At 48.1% G+C, this 13,507-nt stretch overlaps 1 protein-coding gene across 2 annotated transcripts in view; it reads left to right on the top strand.

Moving 5' to 3' along the window:
- Positions 1–13,507, top strand: part of kcnn3 (potassium intermediate/small conductance calcium-activated channel, subfamily N, member 3) — a 150,053-nt gene that overhangs the window by 23,374 nt on the left and 113,172 nt on the right. Inside the window, exons 1-2 of one of the 2 annotated variants that reach the window (XM_015950418.3) lie at positions 127–663; positions 1,160–2,258. In XM_015950418.3, coding sequence (XP_015805904.1) covers positions 1,182–2,258 — 1,077 coding nt within the window. In that variant the 5' untranslated portion in view covers positions 127–663; positions 1,160–1,181. Of the gene's footprint in view, positions 1–126; positions 664–1,159; positions 2,259–13,507 lie in introns of those variants that run through there. The other variant, XM_070551185.1, reaches the window with a different exon arrangement.

Here is a 13,507-nt window from a genome sequence, read left to right as displayed (position 1 = left end):
AAATATTAACCCCGAAATAACCCGGGCACAACAAACGAAACACCCAATTTTGGCGGCCACGTCTTCCTCAAATCCTGCCACCTGTTTTCAGCTCTCCTCGGCGCTCTGATGCCGTCCAATCGGAGCGCACGGCGCGTCTGGAGGCGGAGAAAGGAGGCAGAAGTTGGAGGAAGGAGTGAACGGGGAGACGGGAGAGCTGGAGATTGAGTCCTGTAGTCACATATTTAATCACAGGATGTACTGTTCATCTCTGGACTGTTGATTCACACCCTGCCTTCCCCTCCTGCACGTTTTGGACGCGCGCAGCCACAGGTTGGCTGATCTAATCCAGTCCCCATGGATTATTCCCCCTCATCCTGCTCCGATTGTCCCTGAAGCGGATCGAAATGGGCACCGTCGACGCGCCGGAGCCGATCGAAGGGGAGACAGACCGAGCCTTGTGAGTGAGCGCACGCGGACGCGGCATCTGCGGCGAGCCACGCGCAATTTTTTGGCGAGGCGAAGACCTGTGGAGGACCCCGAAGAAAAGGACGGCGAAGCAGAACGAGGACGGGGTGGCAGTGACAACATGAAAAAGAAAAAGTGTGGTGGTCCGTTTTCAACCAGCCAGTGATCCAACGGAACTAACCTGGGGGACAGGGACCGAGAGCGAAGAGGTCGGAGGTAGGAAGAGCCGGGGATGGGGAGGGAGGCTGAAGGTGTCTGGTTATATCACACGGAAACTAGGTTACTCCTTGAATCCATCATTAGCAACTAATCTCTGCCAACTTATGGTTAACACGGGCTTTAAGATAATACCACTTCTCCCGTGATGGAAACTGACAGATGTGAAATTCGGATCCTCCAGCCTCTGAGCTTGATCTCGTTTCCACGGTGGAAAAACCAGAGAAAGGATTTTCATCCTGCTCCTGGCTAGAAAACAAACAAACACGAACATCAGTGACAGACAGATGGCGTTTAATGGAAGTGATGCTGAGAGGAGGTGGAAACGGAGACGCTGGCGGAGCAGCTGAAGGAATAACACAAGGAGCCGCTCTGTCGCTCAGCCTGCAGACATTTAACCCAGTTGTTTCACTTCTCAGGCCTCTTTTGTTTCATGTTGGTAAGAAAAGTCTTTGTTTCTGATATTTTCTCATTTTTCTGTCTCAACTGTGAACAGGTGCTTGGCCACTTCTCTGACCATGGAGCCTCCTCCGTCTCTGAGCTTGGCTCTGCTGGGAGGGAGCGAGGATGAGGACCAGCGCTTCCTTCTCCCTCTAGGCAGCATACCCCATCCCTCCACCTCTGGCAACCAGCCAGGATCAAACCACTCCAACCACACGGGAGGTTCAAGTATCGACCGTCTAAATGGCAGCACCCCATCGCCATCCTCAGCCACACCCAACTTGCCTCCAGCATCGCTCCCCAAGTTGCCTCTGTCCTCCTCCGGAGCCCAGCCTCTGCCCCCACCCATCCCCAACGCCCTGCACCCAACCAGCACCCCGCTCTCGTCCTGCCTGGGTTCACAGCACAGCCTGAGCGGGGACAACTCCCCGGTCTACAACGCCCTCTTCTACTCCTCCCACTCCCCCTCCATGGAGCGTGAAAGGGAGAGAGACCGGGGCAGCAAACACAGACAGGCCAGTCCTCTGGTCCATCGCAGGGACAGTAACCCCTTCACAGAGATCGCCATGAGCTCCTGCAAGTACACAGGCGGGGTCATGAAGCCCCTGAGCCGCCTCAGCGCCTCTCGGAGAAACCTCATCGAGTCCGACAGCAGCAGTGAAACCAAAGAGGGCGGCGTTTCGGCTGTTGCCGGAGCAACAGCCTCTGGTGGGCATGACAAACAGCGAGACGCAGCGCCTACCTGCTCGGTGACCCAGTCCTCGTCTCACCAACCCCCAGTCCAGAGCCCCCCAGAGATCGTGATCTCCTCCAAAGAAGACTCGCCGTACCCCAGAAGAGGGTACGACATCACTGACTCCACATCCAACCAAATGTCTATCTATCACCAGAACCACGCACTAGTGGAGAGCAGGCGGACGCAGACGGAACGGGGCAGCAGGCAAGGCGGAGTCGGCGCGGTGGGCACCGGAGCCAGGAGCAGCACCTCCAAAGCCCCCAAGCGAAAGAACCAAAACATCGGCTATAAGCTGGGACACCGCAGGGCGCTGTTCGAGAAGCGGAAGAGGCTAAGCGACTACGCCCTCATCTTTGGAATGTTTGGCATCGTCGTCATGGTGATTGAGACGGAGCTGTCGTGGGGCGTTTACTCCAAGGTGAGGAGATGGATTGCGGTAGTTAGCCACACAATAAGACCTGTTTGGTGGAGTTGAGAGGATCTAAATCTCAGCCAAGTTTTAGTAGCAAACCTGTAAGGTGACATCAAAAAGTCGTCGGTGTTCTCTCGCCTCAGGCTTGGGAGTTCACACCAGGAAGCGTGTGAGGAAGAACACAAACAAGCTGGCTGCTACACCCACTGGTGACGTTAGGAAACTGTGTAGACGTGATCGAAAAGCCAGTTTAATGCAGCTTTACGTGTGCATGTTGAACCAGGCAGGAGTGTCCAGGCTAGTGCGACATTCAGCATGGACCAGGGTAGCAGGGGTAACAGGTAAACGTTGTAGTCTGACATTTGACCTCACAGAGGATCTGCTGTGGTCTCATAGTCCTTATTTGGTTGAACTGCAGAGAAATGTACAGATATGCACACATCTATTCAATTCAATTCAATTCAACTTTATTTATATAGCGCCAAATCACAACAAGAGTCGTCTCAAGGCACTTCACATAATAAACATTCCAATTCAGGTCAGTTCATTAAGCCAATCAGAAATAAAGTTTCCTATATAAGGAACCCAGCAAATTGCATCAGTGACTATACAGCAATCCTCATACTGAGCAAGCATAAAGCGACAGTGGAGAGGAAAACTCCCTTTTAACAGGAAGAAACCTCCAGAGAATCCTGGCTCAGTATAAGCAGCCATCCTCCACGACACACACACACACACACACACACACACACACACACACACACACACACACACACACACACACACACACACACACACACACACACACACACACACACACACACACACACACAGTAATGTGTCCATGGACGTAATTTTCACTTTAGAAGTGGAGGGGACACGGGGGGGGGGGGGGGGGGGGGGGTTGTTGTTGTATCTTTACAGTATGCTCTAATGGGAAACAGGCTTCAACAACTGGTTATTTTCCACTTGGTCCTAGAGCTCAAAAAGTGTCAATTTAATATAGCGTAATATTGTTTTTGGATGGTAAAAGTTGCAGGGGTCAAAACTTGACTTTGGAAAAAGTGGAGGGGACATGTCCCCCCTGTCCCCCCCCATAATTACGTCCATGAATGTGTCTATGGTTACATTGTGATTTCTTACTAAATATTCTATTTGGTGAGAGATAAACTTTATTGTATTTATCCTAGTGGATCTATAATTAAACGGGTAAACTAGTAGTAGCACATCCAACGTCAAGTAAAGCCTAAAGTTTTTAGCAGGAGAGGGAGAATGTTTTAGTGGTTAGCAGCAGTGTGCTAGAGGATGGCCCCCTCCATGAGGCCACCACAGCTCAGCAGAACGTTGATGTAGCTTCTTCTGGGGAGAAAAACACTTGGAGAGAAAATAAAGTTAACAGCTGAAATAGCAGAAAATAATACAGTTAAATCTGTTATCCTCTGCTGTAAAAGTATCCATGTACTACAGAGAAGGTAGAGTCTGTGTTTAAAATCCTTCCTAGAGGCTTGAGTATCGGCGACTCTCCCGTTCTGCCTTCGTTTGAACAATTCTGTTCTTGTTTCTGTTTGCCGCGCCTCTCGTTTGTCGTCCGGCTCCTCTGCAGCTTTAAACCTTTTAATGTGACGTCCCTAGTCCTCAGACGCCTCACAACGGTGGCAGTTGGATCTGCGAGCTCGGCTGCTGCTTGACCAGAACTTGTCGTGTCAGCGAGTCGCGACGAGACATGTCTTGTGCAAAGGTCACCAATCGGGTCACGTGCACACCCCGTCCCTGAGCTCTTGTGGACGAAGCGTTGGTCGTATTTCCTACTTGGCAGCAGCTCGGCCGACCAGCGCTGCCTGCGTGCGTGTCGCTGGGGACTGTGATGACCGGCGTTGTGGGTTATGTAATGCGGCGATGCAGAGGACACGCGGGGCAGATAATCGGTAGGAGGCCAGGACCTCATTTGTCTGTGTAATGGCCGGTGTAATAAGCCCAGCTGGCCCCTGGCTGCTATTGTGTGTTTATTCTGGGAGCGTTGAAGATCCTCCGAGCACCTTGTGCTCACCCCCCGATGCAACGATCCCACCGTCCTCGTCCCATCCGTCTTTCTGGTCCGACACATCCCACTGGCTGAGTTTTCTTCATCTGATGAGCTGGAAATGAAAGTCCCCCTCCTGCAGCTCGTCCCAGATGGATCATTGATCATGTGACAGAGGGGGTGGGGCTTACAGGTAGTACTTCTAAGTAAACTGGGTGTGTCTTGTTTTAGTCTGAGGTCTTAAGTTTGAAAGGATCTTCCGTTTTTGTCCACGCCGCCGGCGTCGTCTCACTACACGGGTCTGAATTCCTCTCTCCGTCTCTGTTCCTCGCTTCTGTCTTCCCGTCGTCCTTCTCGGAGGAGATGGCAGATGCTTTTATGCTTTTATGCCATTCTCTTTCACTTTGAATCCACGCTCGTCTCTTTATCCTTTTTCCTTTATTTTCCTCTTTCTTTCATTACCCCCCCCCCCCCTCTTTCTCACTCCCTCTGCTTCTCTGCTCCTGGAGTGGGCGTCAAACTGGGGGGAGTGTGATGGAAAGAGAGAAGCAGCTGGGCGAGAATGAAAGTCTGTGGAAGGGAAGAAGAAAGGGAAGGCGATAATGAAAAGCCTGATTTAGGTTCCTAAGTTTCCGTCGATGCGGTCCTCGTTTCAATCTGCTGCTATTGTCCGTCAGAAGACACATGAATGGAGATTCATTTGAGCTAGGTTATCAGTGGATGTCAGCCATCGCACTGCCTCGGTTATAATCAGTCACTCTGGGTGTTTCCTGCTGACTGGACGTGAAAATAGTCTCCTACACCTATCTCCCGCATTAGCTTCTGACAGAAAACAGACGGTGAAACTCTAGGATTAGAAAATCCTGACAGGTCTACGTCACCCTGTCGCTTAAAGGTGCTCCGGAGGAATTTCTCTACATGTTTTGAAAATAATGTTCGCTCTGTTTGCAAGTAGCTGCCGGCCCTGCAGCACTTCTTGCGGTAATCTGAAATGAATTCTCCGGATAGCTTACCTGTCGAGCAGAAAACCGGCGACGGAGGCGTCTGGGGGAAGCCCGGCCTTCACTTTCAGCACACGCCGTCGCTGAAAAGACTCTCCTGAAAAAACTCTGGTCCTGTTTCTCACTTCGGAGGCCTTTCTCTTCTTATCGTAGACGTCAAAGACACTTATTCTCTCGCGACTTTCAGCCGTTTTCAAAAGAACCCGGTGAGAACGGCGAGGAATGAAGGCGCGCCGCTCTACATACAGACAGAATGCACATGTGCATGGAGTGAAAACTAACCCAGGAACAAGCACACAACGGCGGCCTTGCGTGAAAACTTCGCCAGAATGATTGACAGGAATGAGAACCAATGGTTCAGCTGATCCATCCGGAAGAAAATATCCTCCGCTATACCTTTAACATTCATGCGTTAGCTTCTGGTAGAAAACAGACGGTGAAACTCTAGGATTAGAAAACCCTGACAGATCTACGTCACCCTGTCACTTTACATTCATGGACTCACCCATCTGGACTCACGACGGGGAAGGCTGTTGTTGGTTTAGCGTCCAGCAGAGAACGTCTCAGCTAGTAGAAGCTAACTGTGAGCATTAGCAACTCCACCCCACAGCAGAACTCCTCCAGGCTTGTGTTATTAGTGGAGATAAAACATCAACGTTGCAGAGCAGAGTCAGTGGTAGAGTCGTGTTGCTGTTAGCCAATCAGAGGAGAGATGTCCACATATCAGGAAGTAAGACTCCAGATCCTGTGGTCTGAAGCTACTTTCTCCTCCGGCTGAATTCACCCCGTTAAAACCGACGCCTCTGGACTCGATCCACGCAGTCTGTCGCTGTCGACGCTTCTCCCAGCTCGCCTGCTGGTGGTGGTCGGAGGGACCGGTGGCGCCTGTGTGTGTGTGGCAGCCTCGCCTCTGTCGGTGCACCCCAGGGCAGCTGTGGCTACATCGTAGCTCACCACCACTAGAGTGTGAATGGATGAATGACTGATTGTGTTGTAAAGCGACTTGGGGGGCTCTAGGGCTCAAGGCACATTTACAACAGGTACGATGTTATTTCTATGCCTTTTTGATCGAAACCCACTTCAAATGAATGATAACTTTATACGTTTCTTGTTAGTTTCAGTAGGAACAACACCCCAAAGCCCCGTTTCCAGACTACCTCCAGCAACTATTTTAAATGTAGGTTTGAGTCCAGCGTACACTGAGGGCCAACCAACAGCTCAAACACTCACTCAGATAACTGAGGTAGACAGAAACCTGCAGGCTGTTGTGAAAAAAGGGCTGAGATCACGAAGATGAGAGAGAAATCAGGAGGAGATGAGCGGGGAGACGGCTCAGAGAGAAGTTTCAGCTGTGGTTTCAACTCGCCTGAGTGCGGAAGCTTTGAACGATTTCTTCTATTGATTACTGATAATCACTCACTCACACTCACACACACACACGCACGCACGCACGCACGCACGCACGCACACACATGCTGTTTATACTCCCTTTGAAAATGGCTGTTTTCCTCTGAGCTACACACGGCGCCTGTTTATTGACAACCATTCTGGAGATGGTGCGAGTGTTTGTGTGGAAATCCGACCGCTAACAAACGTTTTCATTGTTAAAAACACACACAGGCTCAGTGTGGCTTTCTGTTGTTTCCAACGGTTGCTACCAAAGGTCCGTCCAGGAGGTCCAGCTGCTCGATTTCACTCCCAAAAATAGAGATGAAGAATACGATTGGAACTGAACAGGGTGGGTTGCATTTGGGGGAGTGTGTGTGTGTGTTGGATAAAAGAAAAGACATCGGAGAGCATGGCGTTCGTGGCCATGAATGTTGTGAGCAAACATATTTAAATACATGCTGAACAGATTTTAAAAACCACAGAAGCACGCTCCGAAGCTCTAGCTGCTCCTTTTCTCTCCTCCGTCACCGTTCTGACCAGTTTAATCACATTTAGGGGAAAATCCAGAGATCGGCTTCACAAGTTTCATCTGCAGGTCTAAAACGGTTCTCAACATATTGCTGCAATAAACTAACGTGCTGTAAATGTTTCTGTCAATGAGATAAATCGTGCAGCGAGAACACCGTGTGTCACCCAAAATGTTCTCTTCCCTGCACACGTTCAGTCACCAGCAGATCGAGGACAGTTCCTCTTATCGAGGTGATCGGGAACGGGGGGCTTGTTCTGAGAATAGCCGAGCTTCTCACACACTCGGGATGGCAGCATGTGGCCTGTCCGTGTCAGACGAGCGCATCATTTCACAACGGCCCACATGGGTCCCCGGGGCCAGGCTCCGCGACACGTTTCAACGCAACATGGCTGTTCTGAGAGAATGCACAGCTGTTGTCAAATACACCTGTCACACAGTGTGTGTGTGTGTTTAATACAGAGACATGGGTTATCAAGTGTGCCCAGTATTTCCCAACACATGGTCTTTTATGTTTTATAAATAACGCTTTAAAAGAAACTTGTTAAAAAACTGAATTTAGTGAAACAAAATTTTTTTTAAAAATTAAATTAATGTCTTTTAAAAATATGGATCACTGAAAAAAATAAATTTTTAAGGATTATTTCTGATTCTAATGGGTCACTCGGAGTTTAACATGCAGGCTGAACATGAAAATAGTCTCCTACACCTATCTCCTGCAGCAGCTTCTGATAGAAAACAGACGGTGAAACTCTAGGATTAGAAAATCCTGACAGATCTACGTCACACTGTCACTAACATTCATGGACTCACGACGGGGAAGGCTGTTGTTGGTTTAGCGTCCAGGAAACAGCAGAGAACATCTCTGCTAGTAGAAGCTAACGTTAGCATGATCAACTCCACCACACAGCAGAACTCCTCCAGGCTTGTGTTATTTGTGGAGATAAAACATCAACGTTGCAGAGCAACCAGAGTCAGTGGTAGCCGTGTTGCTCGTAGCCAATCAGAGAAGAGATGTCCCAATATCAGGAAGTAAAACTCCACATCCTGCCGTCTGAAACTCAGCTGTGATGTGGGTTACTGCTAGTTCCTGGAAATGGTGCACCGGTATATTTTTTCCCCTGAGTACGACTTACAAAATATTCATTCCTAGGGACCACTGCAAATGTATTGATTAAACGAGTGAGCCGCAGCTTTAAAGAGCAAGTCACCCCCTACAAGAAACTTACTTCACTCCCACTTCATGTTTGAAGAATGCAACAAATGCTGTTGCTTGGCGGACCGAGAGGGCGGAGCCGCTAACAAATACACACACACAAAGGCTCACAATGGCATTGTGACATCATAATGTACCAGATGACATCATAGCATACCTCTTAGCCAATAGCGGTGGCAGATTTAAATTCAAATACAGTGCAGAATTTTCCCCTGACAACGGCGCAACACTGACAGTTTTAGGCAGAAAATTTGAATTTTAACCAAGATGCACTGAACTGCCAAATTATTGACTACACGTGTCTGTAGCACGATTAGACACTCGTTAATATAGTTTATCAGCAAAAAAAATGTGATTTGGGGGTGACTTGCTCTTTAAGCTAAAATGGGAAAAGCTGTTTAAAGAGCAAGTCACTCCAAATCAACATTGTTTTGCTGATAAACTATATAAATGAGTGTTTGATGGTGCTGTAGACAAATGTAGTCAATAATTCGGCACTTTAGTGCATTTTAGGTAAAATTTAAATATTCTCCCTAAAACTGTCAGCGATTCACTGTCGTCAGGTAAAAACTCAGCACTGCATTTGAATTTAAATCTGCCATTGCTATTGGCTAAGAGGTACACTATGATGTAAGATGGTACATTATGATGTCACAATGTCGTGAGTGTTTGTATTTGTTAGCGGCTCCACCCTCTCGGTCTGCTAGGCAACAGAATTTGTTGCATTTTTCAAACAGGAAGTGGGAGTTGAGTAAGAATCTGGTCGGGGGTGACTTGCTCTTTAAAGTTATCATTGATTTTACTGCTTCTGCTGCTGAAGACGAAACTAATATTACCCTACATGAATGAAATATAACATCTGAACAAGCCAAACACCAATAAAGTACCGTTTACCCTAAAGACACAACCGAGTCAAAGCTGTGGTATCTCCACCCACAAATGCAGAATCAGTAAGATTTGTTTTTATTGCTGCTTAGCTACCTGTTGCCTCGTGTTATTAATTATTCTAATGACCAGAAGGGTCATGCTTCAGGTTTAATTAAGGAATTTTACAAATTTGCATGAATAAAAACATTATGCAAAATCAATTTGGCAGAAATTTGTTTAATTGCATTAAACTAATTTTGAACTGAACTTTATAGGAAGGGAGAATATAGCCTGTGCATGTGTGACGTGCACTCGCGTGTCCCTTTCATAAGAGGCATGCGTGCTGCACATATCAGAGGAGGCTCCTACAAACAGATGCACAGCTGCTGCAGAGGCCTCAGTTTTCATTCAGGGTCAGATGTGAGCTTTGGTTTCTGCTGCTGGTTCCAGAATACTGCAGGTTTAACACGAAACTGAAAACCACGACGTTTTTCTGTCGTACAGATGCTGCAGCCTGTTTTAGATCGATGCTGTAACCAGTGCGGGGTTTTCTCAGCTCGTATGTAGAGCAGTCCCCCACTTGTTGCTGAGAGCTGTCAGTCAGCGGCGCGGCTGGAGAATTCCTCTGAACTCTCCTGTCAAAAAATAAATAAAAAAGATGGCGGCTTCAAAGTGTTTTCCCTAGCAGTAAAACACACGACGCTCGGCTAGCAGACATGCACAACCCATTTCTGTTTCAATGCTAGTTTGAAGGAGATAACTGCAAAAAGCTAATGCCGTTAGCATGTCTGTGGGTCTGATGGCTTCTGCAGGATTATTATGAATGACAGACAACTCAGTTTATGACCTGGTTGCATCTGTTTTGATGTCATTTTTGCTACGATGATTAGCACGTTGATGACCCAACAGCATGTTTTGTGTCGAGGCTACAACCTGGCTAATTAACCCGCTAGCTTTATCTGTATAACAGTGCTTAACAGAAGCTTTTTAAAGCCAGCTGCAGCATCCGTAGCACGACTCTAGCTGTGTCCAAATTTAGGGGCAGAGTTTCAACCTGGTCCATGGAGGTACGGTCCGCCCCCGCCTGCTAACCTCAGCTTTCCACTGGATTCGTCGACGCTGTGTGATGTAATAGATGTGTGTTCCGCGCGAGCTTCCTTCCCGCTGGGAGCGTTTGAGACCTGAAGCTGCAGTAAAAGCGTTCCATGTCCAGCGAGGTCATGACACGATCGGAGAATTGCAGGATCGTACGTGATTTTGGCCGTTCACACGATGCTGCGTGTAACCAAAAAGGTCTGTGGTATTTTTCTGTTCTGTTTATCTCAGCTGCGAAGGTTTCAAAAGTAATGACGCACATGTCTTTTATTTTGAAAGTTTCCAGATGTTTTTATACTACTTTCATGTGAGACGGACTTCTGGTCTGGCCTGATCTGAACTGCTGACATAGACTGAAAGCGACGCGTCCTTATGCGTATGGGGGTGTCCTTACGGGACACTTCACGGCCGTTGGGAATGCTCCGAACGACGATAACCCCTTCTTTCCACCGGAGCCGTCAGCAGCACGACTTGCTCGCGTAAGCTGCTGCTTGGCCCTTTCCACGAGACGTGAAGCAGCAGGGGAGCAGCGTCACCGACCGAGCACGAAGTCACACGAGTGACTTCGTCAGTAAACACAACAACAAGCAGGAGAAAACTACAACATGGTTTGTGTTTTATGTTCTGTCCGTTTTAGAATCGCCAATACGGACCTGAAAAACAAAGGAGACCGCTAGCTAGGTGATATCTTCTCACGGGGCCACACAGTTAGTAACTTTTTTTGAAAGTAAAGCAACCAGAAGGCAGTACGTTTCTTTATTCTGAAAATCTCGGGAGCTTCTCTCCATTTCCGCGTCCAATTTCCTGTCTTTCCTTCCCCAAAAATGTCGAACTTGACCCGTTTCTGAGGCGTCGCGCGTAGAAAATAGAACCGGTGTCGGTACAGGATGGGCTCGGGGTCCTTCGACTGCCGATGACGTCAAAGTAGTTGATTGGCTGAACATGAAGCTTACGGAAGTGACATCATCACGTTATGATTTTGATTGGTCAGAACAACTTTGCGGTCGCGGTCTTAGCGGTTGTAGTCCTGTAGTCCAAAAATCAACACTTTCTGGAGAAAATATGTTTGAATTTCTAAAGGAAATGTAAAATATAAGCAAATGATGAACGGTGACCCTCAAAAGCTCTTGATGTTGATGAAATGGGGCAAAATAAAATATAAGAACTTTATTGAAAGACACCAAGCAACATTTTGAGTCAAAGAATGTATTTAGTTAACAACTAAGGAAATATACAGACGAGCTCCACATCAATACTAACAGATGTGGTTTCACATATAAGAACTGTTCTGTTTGTCAGTCTGATGTTGGTTTCATGCAGTTTCACATTCTTTACAAAAACAAAGATAATATGGTGTTTTATTAACAAATTACAATTATAAAGAAAACATTTAGGTGTTAACAAACAAGAATTTATCAACAAAACTGCTGATGTCTTTCCAAAACGTGTGTGAAAGCCGAGTAGATGTGCAGTCGAAGGACCCCGAGCCGATCCTGCACCGACACCGGCGCGTAAGGGCCGCGACATGCTGCTCCTGAGACTCGGCCGACTCGCGCTGCTGACGGCTCCGGGGGAAAGAAGGGGTGAGGCCACCGGGCGTGCAGCCTGATCTGAGCTGAAGGAGGTAGCAGCAAAAGTCCCACTTAACCTGTTATTCTTATTTTTAACCTTTTAAACGTTTTTCTTTTGTTTCCACTAAAAACTAGATGTTTAATTAACTAACAGCTCTGCTTTCCCCCGCTTGCTCCTTCCCTCCCTTCCTCGAGTGTTTACCGTCCTCCCTCAGGAGCATCTTAAATATGCCTCCACTCTCCCGGGGGGGGGGGGGGGGGTGTCGGGTCATTGCCATCTCGACCGACTTACAACAGCTTCTTCATCCTCCCTACACTCACACCGTCTCTCACTCCTCGCCCTCGCTTTTCCGTCCATGACATTTCTCACAGACGTTTATTGGGAGACCTTTCCAGACCTCGCTCTGCTCGACCACTTACAGAGGCTGTGTGCTGCTTTCAGACGGTTCATGATGATGATCTGGGAATTAAACTGCCATCATTTTCTTTAAAGGAGCCATCATCCATCTCTGCACTCCTGCTCTTGTTTTTTCTCCTCCCCTCTTGTCCTCCAATCCGCTCCACACTCCCTCCATCACAAGCTTCTAAGGGACTCTGGATCCCTTTGGTCTAGCTAGAACAGGTATAAATATGCCCATTTAACAAGGTTACCTCCATCTGAGTGTCGGTGTGTTGACACACTTGCATCATCCGGCTGTTACCGTTCATGCCATAGTGTAATAGGTAGGGTCGCGTGTGTGTGCGCACCTATGGAATGTGTGTGTTCATGCCAGTTTGTGTTCAGCTCTGTCAAAACCCACAGATGCACCTGCTGATGTCAGTGTTCACATCTCTCTTTGTCCGGATTTAATTGAGTGTGTATGGCTGTAATAGCTTGTGCCAGAGTGAAGTCAAGTGTGTGTGTGTGTGTGTGTGTGTGTGTGTGTGTGTGTGTGTGTGTGTGTGTACATTTATCCTGATAAGGTGAAATCGTTTTTCTGCCTACTGCCTGTTTCCCTGGAGACTGATTTCAAGAAGGCATCATCCCAACACACACACACTTACACACACACACACACACACACACACACACACACACACACACACACACACACACACACACACACACACACACACACACACACAGTGAGCGGCGTATCACTGCGAGAGTAGTGTGTCGTTATCAGCATGCATTTGCGTTTACATTTGCTTCAATGATGAGGGAACATTTGGGGAAAGCCCTTAAGGTACCAGGTGTGTGTGTGTGTGCGTGCGTGCATGTGTGTGTGTGTGCGTGCGTGTGCATGTGTGCGTGTGTGTGCATGTGTGTGCGTGTGTGTGTGCGTGCGTGCGTGCGTGCATGTGTGTGCGTGCGTGCATATGTGTGTGCGTGCGTGTGCATGTGTGTGTGTGTGTGCATATGTGTGCGTGTGTGCGTGCGTGCGTGCGTGCATGTGTGTGTGCATGTGTGTGCATGCGTGCGTGCGTGCATATGTGTGTGTGTGTGTATGTGCATATGTGCGTGTGTGCGTGCGTGCGTGCATGTGTGTGTGTGCGTGCGTGCATATGTGTGTGTGTGTATGTGTGCGTG

Source organism: Nothobranchius furzeri, chromosome 5 (assembly GCF_043380555.1).
Source record: "Nothobranchius furzeri strain GRZ-AD chromosome 5, NfurGRZ-RIMD1, whole genome shotgun sequence".
Classification (NCBI taxonomy): Eukaryota; Metazoa; Chordata; class Actinopteri; order Cyprinodontiformes; family Nothobranchiidae; genus Nothobranchius; species Nothobranchius furzeri.
The sequence above is the reverse complement of the archived record's forward strand: the minus strand, read 5'-3'. Positions and strand labels throughout refer to the sequence as shown.